Below are 20169 nucleotides of genomic sequence, written 5' to 3' on the forward strand. Positions count from 1 at the left end.
TTGTCTTTGAACACAAGGATCTACATAACCACGAATAAGCTATTGATTCATCCTCCATGAATTTGCCTAAAGCCGTCCGCCATCATTGCATTTTGTGGCCATCAATCTATCCTGTGGCAAGAGGCACTTCTGTCTGAGGAACCTACAATATGCTCTCTGTGACTGCACACCATAGTTAAGTGGCAGAGCACATGTACTGCAAACATAAGGTCACAGGGTCAGTCCACAGAATATCTAGTTAAATGGATCTTAGCTAGCAGGCAATGGGTAAGAGCTTTGCTCAAGAACTCAGAAAGACAAGTCTGAGCTGACAAACTGGACGAATGGTGTAACTAATCTAAGGCAACCTTGGGGTGATTGCCACTTTTTCATGTTACTAATATCATGCAGCAGTCAACTACACTGTAGTTGTAATGGGTAACTTGGGCCTTAGGGAGGCCTTCTTGGTGCACCATCAGCTATCTGTCAACTCCAGAGGTCTGCACAGAAGCTTTACTGACAGCCACGCCACAAACCAACCCTTTAAGTAGCTGTTGACATCCATCTGTCTTGAGAGACAATGGAATGTGCCTCCAGGAGTGAACTCAAACCACTGCATTAGTAGCACCAAAGTGACCTACCCAGGGCACAAGCCTGGGCAGCGTTTATGGAGCTCCTGGACTGCCTGGATGACAAGACCCTCCTCTTGGCCTCACAAATGTGGTGCAAAGGAAAGCAGAGCAATACAGTTGGCACCAGCTTGGCTGCAGGAGTTGCCAGAAGAAGGCACACAAGACCCCATCCAACCATCTTACAGACTCCACTCCGGATTCGTGTAGCCTTTTCTTCTCCCAAAGATATCACAGAAGGCAGCAAAGGTTTAGGATCAGATTTTTCCTTCTTCTAGATGGGCTACCTTCCCAGGTTGATGAGCCCCATCTGCCTCTCAATTCCCTCTACAGTATGTGCAAAAACCACCCTCTTGACCATTGGACTCACTATTGGTCTCATCCTCTCATCTGCCAGAACCTGTCTTTGCATGCAGGAAAAGTCCCTAACTCACTGAGGGTTTGAGACCCATTAGCTGTCTTCTCCTGGTTTAGCCAGCCAGTCAAAGCCATTCTCAGGGTGTGGCCACTGTCACATGCTGACAGCTTCTAGGAGCCACAGGTGAGGCCTAAGTGCAGGTGGGGACCAAAGGTGGACAAACTACCCAAGAAAGATAGTCCCCCCCACCAGAGGTGCTACCCCTCCCCTAAAACCTCATCCACCTTGAAATAGTGTATGTCAGCTAACAGTCTTATTAGGCCTGCTCAGCCCTGAACAATCTGTTTTCACTGAATGCACAGAGCCAGAACAGAATCATGTCCACTGAGCTTGCCCCTAACTTCCATGTGTTCCACTGAACCTCTGAAATGAGCCCAGGCGTGTACATACAGCTTGTATATGTGATGTTTCACTCCATGTGGTTGGAGACTTGGCTTCTTGCAGAGTCTGGGGTCATCTTCAACTAACTTCTACACAGAGTAGACCCACTGAAATTAATGGGCCAAAGTTAGCCATGCCTATTGATTTCAACACATGTGCTCTGAGCAGGACCAGCACTGGACACAACCCATTGTTTGGAGGTCTGGTGGAACATATGGAGCTTACAGCAAGGTTAGTGGGCCCACTCCTGCCTTCTCCCCCCTACCATGTTTTCAACTAAATTTTACTTAGAGTAGACTCACTGAAATTAATGAAGCTAAGTTAGTTGTATCCATTGATTTCAGTGGGTCAACTCTAAATAGGGCTACCGGCGAATACAATGCTGTTTGCCTGACCATAGATCAAGGGTAGTCATCTTGGCGCCCTCTGGATGGTGTTGGGACTGCCACTCCCATCAGTCCCACCCAGCATGACAAAGGATCAGGGATGATGGGAGCTGGAATCTAACAACATCTGCGTTGGCCACCTCTGCCACTGGCCATAACAGACTGAATCTATGATTACAGCAAAACAGTTATGGACAGTGCAATTAAACACAGGCTTCCAGACAAAAGACTTGGTTATTAATGGGACTGCCATTCATTTGTCTGAGAAAGCCAGCGGCTGTGCTAATGAACTCAGCGCCCAGCCTGCCCTAGCTAAAAAGTGCTTAGCGCTTGTGCTTCTCCGGACGCTTGACGTTGGTGCCAGTTTTATTGTGGATCAATGCCATTGATCAGATGCGCTTGGAGGGAGCTTGCTCTGACACTATGAGAAATGACACTAAATAAGAGCCCTATTGAACGGAGGCAAACCAAGTCATGCAAGCGGCGAGAGGGAAGGGAAATGGAGGAGGCGGGTGGGGGGGAAGGGGAGGGAGGGGGCCAGAGAGCAGGGCATGAAGGATTAAGAGGGCACCCTTGGCCTCAGCCAGCTGCAGAAGAAGTCATGAATCGAAGCTGAAATATCGTCCTTATATCCTTCGGTCAGCAAACTGACACGAGGACAGACAGTCAGTGAAGAGGGGCAGGGGAACAGCTAGGCAGAGGTAAGAGATGGAGAATCAAGAGAACAAGTGGAGCCTGCAACAAAATGTTGCTGTGTGAAGTGCCCCGGGGTTCCAGCCAGCCAGTTCTGCTTATTCCAGTATACTCCATCCCATTCCGTCCTCCCGAGTTTTCCATGGGTCTCCCATTAAGAGTCAACTATCATTCCAAGGTCAGACAGTGCACTTAATAATAATAATAATAATAATATTTTTATTTATATCCCGCCCTCCCCAGGGCAGCTAACACCAAATATAAAACAATTGACTGAAATACAACTTAAAAAACAAGATTAAAATACAACATTCATTTCAGCAGAAACTCAAAAACTCTTTTGGGGATGAAAATGTCAAGTCTTCACCAAGGCTAACTATCCAGACTGCTCCTACATGGACCAGAAAAAAGCCAGGGAAGTCCCCAAGTAGGAGTTCCGTTACAGAAGGAAAAAGGAAAAAAGGAAAAAGAAAAAAAGAAAGAGGGAGAGGGGATCAAATTAATTCCAACCCAAAAGCCAGGTGGAACAACTCTGTCTTACAGGCCCTGCGGAAAGAAATCAGATCCTGCAGGGCCCTGGTCTCATGAGGCAGAGCGTTCCACCAGCCTGGAGCCAGAGTTGAAAAGGCCCTGGCTCTGGTTGAGGCTAATCTGATTTCCTTAGGGCCCAGGACCTCTGGGGTGTTGCTATTTATGGACCTTAAGGTCCTCTGTGGGGCATACCGAAAGAGGTGGTCCTGTAGGTACGAGGGTCCAAGGCCATGAAGGGCTTAGACTTCATGATGTTTCCCCTTTCTAGGGGTTTTCCCCACCCCCTCTCTCTCCACACTCCCCCCCCCCGCTGCCAATCTTGAGGCTCTCCAGCTTGTGTTTGTGACCCCCAGGACTGTTGTAAGTAGGAAGGCAGGCATGTGGAGGCTGAAGGAGGGCAGAGCGAGTGAGCTGAGGACCCCATGAGATGACCAGCAATGGCCACCCTAGGACCATTTGTAAATGGCTTTGAACTCTTTGGAGAAGAGCAGGGCAAGCCGTCTCCCCCGCCCCCATCTAGGATTCTGACTCACAGGGAGTTTCATGGGGTGTCGGGTTTAACATCCTTTGAACTCCTTGTGTTGTCTTGGGTTCCCCCTTTCACAGGAAGGTTTTGATGCTGTTCTGAACTGTCTGGGACTTCCAACACTTTTGCTCGGTAAACGGATATCGTTGTGAAGCGTTGAGTCAACATAACAGCCAGGAGAGAAGTAAATCTCCTTGGTGCAGTTTTTCATTCCCTGACATGAAAGAAAACAAAGAGGAGCACAGGCAGCTGCCTTCTTCCAAGTCAAGAACATTGGTCCATCTAGCTCAGCACTGTCTACACGGGCTGGCAGCAGCTCTCTAGGGTTTCAGAATGGTAGGGTTGCCAAATGTCCAGAATTTCCTGGACATACCTGCAGTCGGAAGCAGTGTCCGGGCAGAAATCGCTAAAATGTCTGAAAAAATCCAGATATATGGCAACCCATGTTGGCAGTGTCAGTTCTGGAGATTTTTGCAGCAACTTTGCAAAAGAAAGGGGATGTGGGTGGTGCTGTGGGTTAAACCACAGAGCCTAGGACTTGCTGATCAGAAGGTTGGCGGTTCGAATCCCCGCGATGGGGTGAACTCCCGTTGCTCGGTCCCTGCTCCTGCCAACCTAGCAGTTTGAAAGCACCTCAAAGTGCAAGTAGATAAATAGGTACCGCTCTGGCGGGAAGGTAAATGGCGTTTCCGTGCGCTGCTCTGGTTCGCCAAAAATGGCTTAGTCATGCTGGCCACATGACCCGGAAGCTGTATGCCGGCTCCCTCAGCCAATAAAGCGAGATGAGCGCCACAACCCCAGAGTCAGCCATGACTGGACCTCAAGGTCAGGGGTACCTTTACCTTTGCAAAAAAAAAAAAAAAGGCAACACAAAAACACACACAAAAGCAACAACTTTTGTGTCTGGATTTTCACTTTTTGAAATATGGCAACCCTACAAAAGGGAGTCTCTCCCACTCCTACTTGGGATTATTTTCATGCAGAGGTTATACTCTATCATGGAGATACAGCCCTTCCTCAAGAAAGGGGCATATTTTAAGTGCACATACCTCCTTATCTCCCAAACAGCAAGGAAATGTATTTAACCTTATGCAATATTTAATAACAATAATATTAAATTTGTAAGGCTGAAATGCCACCTCGATTTACATCACTTCCTGATGGTTGCTACCCTCACATCTTTCACCCTGGTGATTTCTTCCATAACCTGCTGCTGTACAGATGTTGTTGGACTGCAATTCCCATCATCCCTGACCACTGGCCATGCTGGCTGAGGCCTGATGGGAATAAGAGTCCAAAATATCTAGAAAGCCCCAGGCTGGGGAAAGCTGCTCTTGATCTGCTGCCCTCCTTAGCTGCAAGACTCAAGGGGAGAGGGCATCAGTGCTAGATTTTCTATGCTGCATACATGAGAGATCTGGCCCCTTCTAATCCCCTGAAACTCAAACCCCAGAGGTGGCCAAGCTTCACATCTGCCCAGCAGCCCAGCGAGCTCACAGGCTCTGCCCATTATTTACAACCCTAATTACTCTCTATCGACTGGGAAGCAGCGAACGGACAAAGGGCGCTCGAGAGTTCACACACAATTGAATTTCCCAGTAACAATCAGCAGTGAAAGCGCACGCAAGGGGGCGGAGGGGGAGGGGGACGTGAGAGAAAATCAATCAAGGCAAAGGAGCTGGCTTCAGACAGGGATCATCTGTCGCACCTGCCAAGCTTCCAGCATGAGGGCCCTGCGCCCGCCGCTCATCCGAGGAGACGGATCGCCGGCACGTCCTCCCCTCCTGCCCCGCCAAATCTCCCACGCAGCAGACAAACGGCTTGACATCATATTCGATGGCATGTGGGTGCAACCCACGAGATTGTACACAAGTCCCAGCTGCCTTTTCCCTCCTCCCTGAGTGTCAGGGGGGAGGGCGGGGGCAGATAAGGCGTGATTTAGCTCTTCAGTGTTGACGCTGAAAGGTGGCAACTTGTCCACTCGCTGATTCCTCCCTGGCAAAATCACGTGCCTGATGTGGACACACACACGAAGAAGTGTCAATGCGCAACACACATACAAACACACACAGAGCCACGTCTCTCATGAGCTGGAGCAGTTTTGGAAAGTGTGTGCCTTTTCTTGTTGCCGTAGAAACCCAGCTGGTGATGCTGCGACTAAATGAGGATTTCAGGGTTACAACCTCCTTTGTCTTATTAATCCCTCCCAATTGTCTGCTGCCAATGGATCAGGGGTTTCTGTTTAATAATAATAATAATAATAATAATAATAATAATGGAAAGGTTGGAAGGGAGGACTCTGTTGAGAGTAGAGGATTGCTCCCTGGGGAGAAGCTCAGAGGTAGGGGAATAAGGCAGTACAAAGCCTTTCATTTCCAGGTCACCAGTTCAACAAGGTGATGGTTCAACAAGGCCTATTTGGCACAAGAATGGATATGGCGGCTTCTGAGGCTCTCTAGACAGGGCCAGCCCTTGGAATGATTCTCTAGTCAGATATCCCTTCTTTGCAGGGAATGAGTCTGGGGATTCGGGGGGGGGAGAACCCCTCTCGGGACATGACCAGTAACGCAAGTGTTACTACACGAGTAACACTTGTGGAAGAAGAGCCTGTAGTGCTAGTATTTCTTTGGCCTGAGGAGGGTGCATCGCTCTCCTCTGACTCTAAGGACTCCAGCTCAGAAGGCCATGGTCTCTCTCGTTTTACAGAAGTCAATGACTTCTAAAGCAGGCTCTGTCCCTTTAAATGAAGATGCTACTCTCATGGAAGATGGAGCTAGCTCCTGGGATGTTAAGGCTCCTATTTAAGGCTCAGTCGGAGGCTGGCTGTTGCTGAAACAACATCTGAGCTCTGCTTATTTAAAGCTGCAAGCTGGGCCCTGACTGGAGCCGTCCATGGTGCTACTGATGCATTGCCCTGCCCCAGCTCTCTTTAACGCCCGCAAAATACCGGTAACTTTTCTATTCTGTCAGGATAATGCAGACAATTAAGAATGCATCTTTTCAGAATAGCTTGTTTCTGATTTTAATTTTTTTGTATGGTTTTATGTACATACGGATCTCAACTGCAAAGGATTCACATGATATTGGGCCCACAATTCTAAGCACACAGCTCCTGGTGGATTTGAGTCATGCATCTGAGCCATTAACAGGGTCACCCACAGAGACCTTAGTGGTTGGGCAGGGATATAGGGGATTGGCAGCCCCTGAGGTGTCCCAGGCTTAAATTGCTAAGGGCCTTGCAAATTAACACAAGAACCTTGAACCTCCCCCAGGAATGTATGAGCATCACGTGCGGACTTTTGAGCACTGGCGTTAATGTGCTGGCGATAGTGTATCCCCACAAAACTGGAGCCCCTGGACCAAGGGTAGCTCCACATAGAGCGCACTGAAGTTATCAAGTCTTGAGGTTACCAAAACATGCCTCTTATGACATCTTGCCCTGCACCATATTGGATTTGTAGAGAAGATAGCTTCTTAATAAAGTATACCCTGCTCAGTGCAGAAAATGCCCAGCATGACAGCAATTTGATTGTGCTGTTCTTTCTGTAGCTAAGTTGTTATTTACGAATATACGCCATGAAATTCCACCCACCACCCTCCTACTACTCCCACTTCTACCTACGTAACTTGACAACATTTCATTAAATAATTGTTGATTTTGATGAAGCACAGCTTGCTTGGGAGAATGGGAGGCGCAGGGGGGGGCAGGGGAGAAGCCCCCCCCCCCAAGTCCTATTGTTAGGTGGTGGTAATGAAGGAAATTGCCTACACAGCTATTCTTTCTCTTTCCCTCGGAACCTCCCCCACCCCTGCAATTCTTTCCAGTGATTTTAATAAAAGTGAAAGGTTTTCTGATCAAGCCAAGCCCCTTCTATGCTTTCCAGGCATCTGAATATTGCCAAGGAAACACAGACAAAATGATATTAGCAGCAAGAAGAAAAAGGGGACTGCTAGGGTTAAAGACATGGGTGGCGCTGTGGGTTAAACCACAGAGCCTAGGACTTGCAAATCAGAAGATCGGTGGTTTGAATCCCCATGACAGGGTGAGCTCCCATTGCTCGGTTTCTGCTCCTGCCAACCTAACAGTTTGAAAGCACATCAAAGTGCAAGCAGATAAATAGGTACCGCTCCGGCGGGAAGGTAAACGCCATTTCTGTGCGCTGCTCTGGTTTGCCAGAAGCGGCTTAGTCATGCTGGCCACATGACCTGGAAGCTGTACGCTGGCTCCCTAGGCCAATAAAGCGAGATGTGCCCCGCAACCCCAGAGTCGGCCACGACCGGACCTAAAGGTCAGGGGTCCCTTTACCTTTAGGGCTCAAGAAAGGTTCTTCAGTGATTTGGTGTGAAATTTCCTCCAGGTAACAGCCGACGGGTGTGCAACCTGTGGATGTCCGTAACTTGGACTACAACTTCCATCATCCCTGACCAATAAGCATGCTGATGGGAGCTGGAGTCCAACAAGGTGTGGAGGGCAACTGGGTCCTTCATTCAGGTAATGGCCAAACAAACACACTGAGACTAGGGGACAACAAAGCTAAAGGAATGGCTGGTCACTTCCTCCCTTTTCAGAAAGCTCTGGAGGGATCAGTATTTTGGGAGGGCAGATGCATATTCTTAACTAGTACTGATAGAATTGTAGAGTTGGAAGGGATCATAAGAGTCATCTAGTCCAGCCCCCTGCAATGCAGGAATTCCCCCCCCCAAAGCAGGGTTCAAACCCACAACCCAGAGATTAAGAGTCTCATGGTCTATTGACTGAGCTACTGACAATGAACTGCACACAGGTGTCATTCTTTAGGATACACCATGTCTTTTCTCTCTCTCTTTTTAAAAAAATAATTTTCCAAAATAATAAAACTTTTAATAATACCTGGGTACAAGCCTAGTTATATAATACAATCTCCGCAAAAACAACAACATTGCATTGAGTACGTTGTGTCATTTAAAACATGTTCTTAAGTCATTAATGGTTAATACAGTGGTACCTCGGGTTAAGAACTTAATTCGTTCTGGAGATCTGTTCTTAACCTGAAACTGTTCTTAACCTGAAGCACCACTTTAGCTAATGGGGCCTCCTGCTGCTGCTGCACCGCTGCTGCACAATTTCTGTTCTCATCCTAAAGCAAAGCTCTTAACCCAAGGTAATAATTCTGGGTTAGCGGAGTCTGTAACCTGAAGCATATGTAACATGAAGCGTATGTAACCTGAGGTACCACTGTATAGCATCACCACCGACAAATTTCAGCTGATGGGGCAGAGAATTGTTATCTTCTTCCCTTCCACATAAAAGAAAGGTGCGTCAACAAAGCTATCTCTCTAAGCAACACCTTTTGCTACTCTTCTAAGCCAGGTTAGTCGCTCTGAGATAGTTACATCCCAAATGCTGTTGAACCATATCTTGAGGGGTAGCTCAGCCTGAGATTTCCAAAAAATATGTTAGCACCAAACGTCTGGACATCAGTAAAAAGAACACTAAATCTTTATGTCAGATGATGAGGTCAGAATCTATGTTTAATGAAAGCAGGGCTAAAGCTGGATTTGGTGAGTTCTCCATACACAAGAAAAACCAACAAGACACAACAAAACCTAAGTTTGCAGAGCCTGTTGCCCCCTCCTGCAAAAAATAAGAAAAATAATATCCTGGTTGTTTATATTCTAGGATTTGTCTGAGATGATATTTTCAATGCTCACATGTAACCCAAATGGACAGACCCTATAAAGTCCAACCCTTGTAGGTCTTAGTGAAATGTCAGGAGAAATATTCTTGAGGTCATTATTGGGGTTGGGGGGCTTGCAATGTACCTGAGAAGTCTTTTCTTAGAATCACAGACCTTTAGAGCTGGAAGGGATCTTTGAGGTCATCAAACCCAACCCACAGCCTCTCTGAAATTTCCACTCATTTGTTTTAGTCTTGCCCTCTTATCCTCTCGTTTTCCCCAGCTGCCACCCCCATCATTACTTTCTCAGATATGCATTTAAAAGAAGGAGAGAAACTGCTCTAATGTAACAAACTACTTAAGATTCCATCAACTTATTTTTTCAGTTTGACGCTGCGGGTCATGTTAGTAGCAGCATTTCATTATTTTTGGTTAGATACAAAGGCAAGATGTTGATTTAAATATGGGGCGATGACAGTAAAAAATAGTTGTGAATCATATGCAAAAATATGGATGGAAGAGAATGTGAACAGCAATCCTCCCCCCCCCCACAGACCCTTAGGGTACCCTCTTACATTTTAAAAATAATAATGGCATAACAGGTTCAAACCACAGAATGGATGGTTGTCAACACGCCAGGGCCTCATGCCATCCTCTTTGTTACAACAGCTTTCCCCACTTCCTGTTCAGCAGGAACAGAAACTTGTCATGATAATGTCTGAATAGGCCAATACAGTGGTACTGTACCTCGGGTTAATTACTTACCGTATTTTTCGCCCTATAGGACACACCGTCCCATTAAGGCGCACCTAGTTTTTTGGGGGGGGAAATAAAGGGGGAAAAATATTTACCCCCCCCAGGCATGGGGATGGGGTGGGGGAGGCCCGAGCTTCCCCCGACCCCAGCCCCCAAACAGGCAGCTCTCTGCAAGCCGTGGGAGGCCAGTGCTGGCTCCTGCTGCTTGCGGAGAGGTCCGCAAAGCCTGGACGCGCTGAGCTCAGCGTGCGCAGGCTTCAGCACGCACCGACCCCTCTTGCTCTCCAGGCTTCAGCGAAAGCCTGCATTCGCCCCATAGGACGCACACACATTTCCCCTTCATTTTTGAAGGGGAAAAAGTGCATCCTATAGGGTGAAAAATACGGTAATTCCTTCCTGAGGTCCGTACTTAACCTGAAACTGTTCTTAACCTGAAGCACCACTTTAGCTAATGGGGCCTCCCGCTGCTGCCGTGCCGTCGGAGCACGATTTCTGTTCTCATCCTGAAGCAAAGTTCTTAACCTGAGTTACTATTTATGGGTTAGCGGAGTCTGTAACCTGAAGCGTATGTAACTCGAGGTACCACTGTAATGGTTTAGGCCTGCCCATCCATTTTTATTTTATTTCACAGAATTTGTATAGTACTTAATTGTAAAAAAAGAATCCCCTCTAAGTACTTCACAAAAAAACATACATTAAAGTTATCTATAAAAGTCAGAGTTTTAAACAAGTTAAACTTAAAAAAAAAATCAGCTGTTAAAATATACGTTACAAAAAACAACACTTTAAAACACGTGGCAGCTTTACGTATCAGGGTAAGCCTGCCTTAAGAAGAAGGTTTCTAGCAGCTGCCAAAAATAGTTCATTGAAGGAGCTTGCCTAATGTCAATGGGCAGGGTGTTCCTGAGTGCAGGTACTGCTGTGTTAAAATATTGATTGCTTACAGCAGGGGTGGCCAACTCCCAAGAGACTGTGATCTACTCACAGAGTTAAAAACTGGCAGTGATCTACCCCCTTTTGGGGGGTTCAGGTCAAAGTTGTTGAGCTTCTTTGAGGTGAGCCAATGATCTACCAGTGATCTACCACAGACATCCAGTGATCTACGATGTACCTGTTGGATGTGCCTGGCTTACAGGTGCAGAACAGACAATTTAGCAATCAGACTATGGGATCTGATTCAGGTTTTGAGGGCAAGTGCGAACCTAGTTGGCTAATTTGGACATTGCAGTACATTATGCTTATTGCTAAATGGAGAGGAAGATGGGAGACAGAGGAAAGTGGTGAGAGGAGCTAATGCCAGAGGCTTATTTCCAATCCTCTAAACCAGCAGTTTTCAACATGGGGTGCCTTGAATGAGAGTCAGGGTGCCTTGGGCAACACCGGCCTTTGTCCCTCCTTCCTTCCCTCCCTCCTCTGATGCCCTCTCACATCTCTGCTGCCCCAAGGCTGGAGAAGTATCTGAAGAAGTGTGCATGAACACGAAAGCTCATACCAATAACAAACTTAGTTGGTCTCTAAGGTGCTACTGGAAGGAATTTTTTTATTTTGTTTCGACTACGGCAGACCAACACGGCTACCTACCTGTAGCCCCAAGGCTTGTTTGCCTCATATCCACCTTTGGCCAGTCTCTGTCAGGCTGCTAAGGCTGGGGGGCATTCTTTTTCCAGCCCCTATGGGGCGGCATGAGGAGGCACCCAAGGAGAGGAGAGAGGAGGCTGAGGGAAGACTCCACAAGGGAGGGTGTTCGAAAAGGGGTGAGGGGCTGCCAGCTCTACAGGCAAGGGGTGACATAACTGGGCTTCTGAGGCTCAGAGTGTGTTTCCTCAAAGGGGAGCCGCAGAAAGATTGTAGAGACACCCAAGGAGAGGGGAGAGGAGGCTGAGGGAAGACTCCACAAGGGAGGGTGTTCGAAAAGGGACGAGGGGCTGCCAGCTCTACAGGCAAGGGGTGACATAACTGGGCTTCTGAGGCTGAGAGTGTGTTTCCTCAAAGGGGAGCCGCAGAAAGATTGTAGAGACACCCAAGGAGAGGGGAGAGGAGGCTGAGGGAAGACTCCACAAGGGAGGGTGTTCGAAAAGGGACGAGGGGCTGCCAGCTCTACAGGCAAGGGGTGACATAACTGGGCTTCTGAGGCTCAGAGTGTGTTTCCTCAAAGGGGAGCCGCAGAAAGATTGTAGTTGGTCAAGGGAGCCGTGGACTCGAAAAGGTTAAAAACCTCTGTTCTGAACCATGGTTTGGAGGATCATTTGAATTGAGCCACTGTGACTCTCTAACAAATTGTTCTTTGTGATTTATGACTTCACGATTCTCACCGACAACGTGATTCTAACTATCTTGCTCGGAAATGTTTTACTAAATTGATAGGAATTTACTCCTAGGTAAGGGAGGTCAGGGCTGCAAACCCCCCCCCTCTCTCTCTCACACACACACACACACTACCACCATGTTTAAGGCAGGAGCCGCTCTCACTTCCAGCTAAGTAATAAATGAAATTGGATCCAAGAATTGCTAAACTGTGAGTCATCCCCAGAGGCTGAGAAACTTTGGGCTTACTCCCTGCCTCCTTAATAAGCGGCTATTTGATTTGAAGGAACATGATAAGCATGTCTGTGCATTACTTGCCTTGCCTTGCCGCCCCCCCACCTCCCAGGATTAGGGAAGCATTTCCTGCCATTTAAATCTGTGTGGAGTCAGTGTACATCAGCGCCTCTCGCTCCAAACTGTCCCAGGCGTGAAAAATTTATCTTCCACTCGCAGATAACTTACCATCTTCCACTTCCAGGAGAGCTTTCGCCAGGATGCTCCCTGCCACACTAATGGCTTGACACATGTAGTAGCCCGAATCGGAAGTCTGCACGTCCATGATGTTCATCTCGCCGCTTGGAGACACTGAAAAACGGCCCATCGCCTGAGGGGGCTGGCTAGGAAAAAGCAGGATCTGCAGAAAATAAAATGGGGAAAAAGGCGTTTTCAATTCCCATCCCCTGGAAACATGCAAGAAGAATGGTTGCCAATATGGCCTTGGGTTGCCATCCAGTTCCCCACTGCCCTGTTCCCAGAATGTCCCCCTCTTGAGAGACACAATAGTTCCCCCCCTTGCTTCTGTGGGATGTTGTCATGGGATCAAAAGGAGATAATGGGCGAATCTCCAAAGATGCTTAAGAAAAAGGTACCTTGTATTTGTAATGAAATGTATTAGTATGTCTAATCCTAATACATAACTCCAAGGGAGTTATGCCTGCCATGGGTGAAACACCATCGTCTTGGAAAGCTTCTCTCTTCATCAGCCTAGTTCAGACATAACAGGAAGCTGTGGTTTCCTGCGGCGTGAATGAGCTGTGGCAAGTCTTGAGCTCACGTGCCTCCCCCTCCCCTATTTTACATGCGCGAGGAAGAGATTAGAAGCATCTGCTTTGGGTTTTAAACTAACCGCAGTTCACTGTGATGTCTGAAATCAGGTAACTACGGTTCGTTTTGTGGTTCCAGCTAGGAACTGAAACCAAAATGATATTTCTCACCTATTTTAGGGTTGCCATATTTCAAAAAGTGGAAATCGGGACACAAAATTGCTCTGTTGTTGTGAGGGCAAAGTTGTTGTGTTGTTTTTGCAAAATCTCAAAAAAAGAAGAACCTTTTGAGCTACAGTGGCACCTTGGGTTACATACGCTTCAGGTTACAGACTCCGCTAACCCAGAAATAGTACCTCGGGTTAAGAACTTTGCTTCAGAATGAGAACAGAAATCGTGCTCTGGTAGTGCGGCAGCAGCAGGAGGCCCCATTAGCTAAAGTGGTGCTTCGGGTTAAAAACAGTTTCAGGTTAAGAATGGACATCCGGAACGAATTAAGTACTTAACCAGAGGTACCACTGTATTTTTAATAAAATTCACCAAAAACTATGCTTCCAACATGGGTTGCCATACGTCCAGATTTTCCTGGACATTTAAGCTATTCCTGTCCAGACATTGTTTCAGACATTTGATTCCTGGCTTTGTCCAGAAAATTCCGGCCATATGGCAACCCTACCTAATTTAGGCTACTGGAATAAAGAAATTTAGTTAGCTTTTGTGTGAAGGGCCTGTGAACTCAGAATATGCTCAAAGATTAAATATGCCCTTTAATTCTAACTATATATTTTGCACCTTGTTCTGGTTGGTACAGCTTGGGGTTCTAGTAGAAAAACAGAAAGCAAAATGGTCCAGGAAGTATGAAGCCTGTCCAGCACAGGGGTGGTGAACTTCTAGCTCGTGGGCCTAATTTATCCTGGAAGGCCATTCTCCCCTGTCAGGGAACTGCCATCAGAGCTAGAGGCGGAGGCAAGGCTCCCAAGCGATGCTGGAGAAGGACACAGCAGGGAGAGAGGCAGCTCATCGGCTGGGGAAGGAAATCAGCGTAACACCAGGGATAAAGGGGGGCAGATAGGGGAATCGGCGAGGGGGCTCCAGGACTCCTCGCCGGAGACCAGTGGGGAGAGCACGGGTCCTCCGCTGCCCACACCCACCCTGCTCAGAAGACTTCCACGCAGGGAGAGTAGGCGGAGACTTGGCGTCAAAGAACTTCTTTGCTGGAAGAGGTTCAAGAAAGGCCCACTGACGGATTCTGCTAGCGACTGAAACAGCCACGAAGTGAAGGGCTGTCCAGACAGAAAAGGTTTAACCAGGCTACCTAGCCAGGAGTGGCGGCAACTTACGCACGAGCAACCCCTATAACCATTACATCCCCAAACTTTCCCTGCTGTCGCCACATCACAGGTGACAGCAGGTGAAGGCATGGCTGCCACTGCTTTGAAGTCCGTTTCCAAATGACCTTCATTGAAACCAATTTCAGATGTATTTCAAAGGTGAGACCGCTTCAATTTGTCACCAGTCCCCTGTTCCACCAGTCAATGTCGGCCCACGGAAGGATCAGGCTCAGTTGCTGCAGAGGCATAACCGCATCCTGTACCCTTGGTGGGCAGAACAGGAGAAAAGCTACAGCTACAGCCCCTCAGAATTCTTCTCACTATTTCATGGCAGAGAAGCTGGGAGGAGCATGTCACCAATTTTCTCCAGGAGGAGGAGAGATTCTCCAACTGATCTTCAGGGATGGGACTCATTATTGGCAGCAGCAGTAGCACAGATCGTTCCTTTTTTGGGGGGGTGTTGTTTTTATTGTCATTACACAATTGGTTTTATTGTCATTACACAACCTTGGTTTTTGAATGTAATCTGTTCCGGAAGACCATTCAACTTCCGAAATGTTCAAAAACTGAAGCAGGCATTTCCAGAAGCATTTCTATCCGGAAAACTCAATACAGAAGCTGGATGGCATGTTCGATTTCCAAAAAGTGTTCGAAAACCGAAGCAGCTACTTCTGGGTTTTCAGTGTTCAAAAGCTGAAATGTTCGGCTTCCGAGACGTCCGAAAACCAAGGTACCACTGTATTCTGGTTTTTATGTTGATCTTTTATGTGAACTGCACTGAGACCTCCTGGTATAGGGTGGTATATAAATTCAATTATTATTATTATTATCATTAATAATAATAATAATAATAATAATAATACAGTGGTACTTCGGGTTAAGAACTTAATTTGTTCTGGAGGTCCATTCTTATCCTGAAACTGTTCTTAACCTGAGGTACTACTTTAGCTAATAGGGCCTCCCGCTGCCGCCGCCGAACAATTTCTGTTCTCATCCTGAAGCAAAGTTCTTAACCCAAGGTACTACTTCTGGGTTAATGGAGTCTGTAACCTGAAGCGTACGTAACCTGAAGCATCTGTAACCTGAGGTACCACTGTAATAATACCACCTCTCCAACACAGAGACTCCCCCATCCATCCCTAAAATTATACCCTCCCCATCATACTCCTGCATGGAATCTGACCACACGTGTCAACTGCATCTCAGAACCAAGGCAAGCCGAAAGATTCAGCATGTGCACGCAGGCACATATTTGCACAAAAGGAAAGTAAGAGGCCACGATGAATTTAGATAAGGCCGCACCTACCTGGCTACCTTCCTTCTGCCAAAACACGGCTGGTGGTGGGTTTCCTTTGGTCTCGCACTGAAAGGTCACAGTGCGGCCTTGGGCTACAATCTGATCCCGAGGACGGGTCACCAACTGTGGTGGAACTGAGAGAAAAGGAGAGGCAAGACAAAGACAAACAGGTTTAAGACTTTGGGGGAGTTAAGACCTGGACCCGTCCAGCCCTAGGTTCTTCCTTTCCAAACCCAGTGCTATAACCCTGGGATTGGGAAGATGTGATCCTCCAGATCAACCACGGCTCTCCTCATCTCTGACCTTTGGACATGCTGGCAGGGGCAGGTGCTGAAGTCCAACACCATCATCAGGAGCAGCCGTTCTCAGCCTGTGGGTCCCCAGATGTTGTTGAACTACAACTCCCATCACCCCTAGCTAGCAAGGCCAGAGCTCAGGGATGATGGGAGTTGTAGTCCAACAACATCTGGGGACCTACAGGTTGAGAACCGCTGATTCTGGAGGGAACATAAATTCTCTGTTCTTGTTCCTGGTTGCTATACTCTGCTGTCCTGTCTCTGGGCTATTTGTGTGTACTTGAAAATAAAGGTTCTGCCCCAAAGACATTGACAGCACTCGATAGCTCGGTTGGTTAGAGCGTGGTGCTGATAACACTAAGGTTGCAGGTTCGATCCCTGTATGGGACAGCTGCATATTCCTGCATCACAGGGGGTTGGACGAGATGCTACTCAGGTTCCCTTACAATTCTATGAGTCTATTAATAGATGTATTGTGTAGCTATCTTTTCACCCTCTTATAAAATAGGGAGGAAATATCTACCTATTCACTGGGAACCTCTTGTGTCATGTGAAATCTCGCCTCTGGAAAAAGAATGTCTGGACAGTCAAATATAGGGCCTTCATTACTTTCTCTCTCTTAACTGGTTTGAACTAATAATAGTTATAGCAGCAGCCAATGAGCTCCATAAGAGTTAGCCTCTTTTAATCCAGATGGATTGAATGACCTGCTGGTCCTCTTGTGGAATGGGGTTGTGAAAATTAAGTTGTATGTTGTGTGTGATTGTGTGGGTTCTGACCCTCTTCTATCTGGCTCCGACTCATTTATAGCTCATTCATTTGGGGAAGGGGTGGAGCTCACTGGTGCAGTAAACATGCTTTGAGTGCAGATGGTGCCAGGTTCAAGCCCCACCATCTCCAGGTAGGGCTGGAAAAGACCCCTATATGAAACCCTGCAGAGATGCTGCCAGTCAGACCATAAGGAACTAGCTGGACCCGTGATCTGATTCTGAATTAGGTGGCTTCCAGTGTTTCTAGAAATCTGGAGCACCTGCTTTCACAGTAATATGGGCAACCCAGAAGATTTTAAAGCAAGAACAGCAAGAGGCATTTAACAAGGGAAGAGATAAAAAAAGGAGAATTGCAAACCACTGGGGTATGGTAAAGGAACACAAGCTATAACTTCACAGAGGAAATCAAACATATTAATGTGCTTCCAGATAGGCTTGGACTTTTATTTATTTATTTAAAACCCAGTCTATAAATGCATGCAAAGGATATCATCTTGCAATGGAAGAAAGGAAAGGAGGAGACAGAGAGAGGCAAGAAAAGAAAAAAAAAGACCCTCTAAATCAGCCACCCGGCCATAAATAATGTTGCAGATTTAAATTCCTCCCTGAGCACCTCTGCCAGGTTTGGAACCTTTTCTCTCCTCTCAATGCAAGACAAATGGCACCGGGTTTTACAAATGCTAATCGCCTGCCTTATCTCCTCTTTGCCCTCCCTCCCAAACTACCTAGAGAAGGAGAGAGAGACAATGCCCCATTCCTCTTGCAGAGCTGTAAAGTATTTATAGGGCACCAGGCACCATAAGAAAGGGAGGGAAGGAGCTTCAGGTGTACTATTGTCATGCTGATCACTGCAAGCCTTACTTTAATGAAGTTGTGAGTGCTAGGTTACCCACATGCTAATCGCAAGGGGTGTGTGACTGCTTGTTAACCAGCCCTCCCCCATCCAGAAGCCTTTTCTGGCAGAATTTCCATGGAATGGGGAAAAATCCTCCTGATGTTTAATAGTTATTGACTGGTGCTAGAAATGGTTCATGGGAAGGGGAGGGTATGTGTGGATCTATGCAGACAGGAGTTAAATTTGCAGCAATGCCCAGTTCCATTGCCCCCTAAAAGTAAAGGTAAAGGGACCCCTGGCCATTAGGTCCAGTCATGACTGACTCTGGGGTTGCGGCGCTCATCTCGCTTTATTGGCTGAGGGAACCGGCGTACAGCTTCTGGGTCATGTGGCCAGTATGACTGTCGCTTCTGGCGAACCAGAGCAGTGCACGGAAACACCGTTTACCTTGCCGCCAGAGTGGTACCTATTTATCTACTTGCACTTTGACATGCTTTCGAACTGCTAGGTTGGCAGGAGCAGGGACCGAGCAACGGGAGATCACCCCGTCATGGGGATTTGAACCGCCAACCTTCTGATCGGCAAGCCCTAGGCTCTGTGGTTTAACCCACAGCGCCACCCGCGTCCCTATATCTATGCAGACAGGAGTTAAATTTGCAGAAATGTCCAGTTCCATTGCCCCTTACGTTGCTCCTATTCTGGGTCCTGGGTTGGCTCACAAGAGCCGCTGTGCTTGATAGTGGTGGAGAGAAACAGCAGTAAAGTTGGCAGCATGAGACATGTAACTGTGATTGCTATTTCAGGAACCAGCAGTGATGAATCATGACAGCAGTTACCAAAGTTTCACTGGAATTGGGTTGGACCAAAGATATGGGTCACTGATAGTCAGAGGTGATGGAAGTCCACTGTCTGGAAGATTGCAGGTGAGTTATCCCTTGGTGTATGATGCTCCATTCAGATGTCCAACTGAATGTGTGGATGTGGCACTTACTCAGCCTCAATATTGTCTGAATGGGGTGCCCTCATGTTGTGCAAAGTCACTCAATTAGCATCATGGATGAGCATGAAACTCGGGTTTCTCATATCCAGTCCTCCCAAACTCCAGCCAAGTTGCCACAAAGATATTTAGCACGTCTTGATTTATGATATTGGATCAGCCTTCTGTATCATTCTCCTTTGCCTCCAGATCCTAACATCTGAGAGCACAGTGACCCCTTGCTTCAACCCCAAGCGAACACAATTCTGTGTAGATTTTGTCTTTCTACTTCCATGCTCATAAAATCACGTTAAGAGACCCCTAAGCAAAGGCTGTTTTAAAATTTTATACATATTTGAAATAAATGAAGTCACACACAAAAGATTGAGATAGAGTCTCAGATAGGTAGCACACTCCGAAACCTGAAAGGTTTCTGAAATCTCACCCTACAAAGGTTGGAAAAACAAATTTTTAGGGCCATACTACCAGCACAAAATGGGATGATCAGGTGCTTAGGATATTTCCTGCCTTGATTTTTATCATCCTGACTTTCCAACGCTTGGCGCAAGCACTGTGGGTAACCAAATCCCCCCCCCAAAAAAACATCAAAAGTTGGAGGGTTGAGTCAGGCCCACTTCTACAAACGTCTGTGTAGGGTATTGTAACTTGAGGCCGTGGGTCAGGTTTCGTCACAGTGTCCAGAACAACCTCATTCTCTTTCTCTCCATTTCTCTCCCTCTCCCTCCCTCCCTCCCCACATTTGATGTCCATAAATCCTGCGAGGGAGGGAAGCGAGGAAAAGAATCTGCCAGCCTTTTCTTTTGGGCTGGCAAAGGCCACTTCTCCTTTGCTGAAGGTCAGGCTTTGTCCCCTGGAAATCACTTCACCAAATGATGTGTGTGTGTTATGAGGGAACCTGGCAGCCAGCAGCCACAGGAAGGGTCATTTGGCTGGCACTGAAATCAGAGATCAGCTGCCTTGGGCCGATTCTGCGAGAAGGGGGTGGGGATGAGCAGGGTCCTTCTTAACATGTGCCTGGATGCAAGGCTGGAGACCTCTGACCTTCCAGAGCAACAGCCTGCTGTCTTTGGTGATGCCACCTGCTCCACAATCAAATAAAAATGTAAATGGGAGGGAGGTAGGGGGGTCCATTTCAGCTCTTTGGTTAATGGTTGCTGGGAAAGCCCTCTTCCCAGATTACGCACACACACACACACACACGCACACACACACACACGGACTGCACCAGGCGCCACTTCAAAGGCTGGAGGAGTCTGGATGATGGAAAGGATATTGTGACTCAGGAAATTCATTACTGCCCCTCCAGCGACGCCTCACCCCACTTCAAAGGGAAAGATAAA

The 20169-nt window shown here is 47.3% G+C and overlaps 1 protein-coding gene across 6 annotated transcripts in view; it reads right to left on the bottom strand.

The window, feature by feature from the left end:
- Positions 1-20169, bottom strand: part of ROBO3 (roundabout guidance receptor 3) — a 338729-nt gene that overhangs the window by 57761 nt on the left and 260799 nt on the right. For all 6 annotated transcript variants that reach the window (XM_081890834.1, XM_081890833.1, XM_081890836.1 and 3 more), the window contains exons 8-9: positions 15941-16065; positions 12723-12894 (exon numbers count right to left, since the gene is read on the bottom strand). In XM_081890834.1, the coding sequence (XP_081746960.1) occupies positions 12723-12894; positions 15941-16065 (297 nt within the window). The remainder of the gene's footprint in view (positions 1-12722; positions 12895-15940; positions 16066-20169) is intronic.

This window comes from Podarcis melisellensis (genome assembly GCF_964234715.1).
Source record: "Podarcis melisellensis genome assembly, chromosome: 15".
NCBI classification, from domain to species: domain Eukaryota; kingdom Metazoa; phylum Chordata; class Lepidosauria; order Squamata; family Lacertidae; genus Podarcis; species Podarcis melisellensis.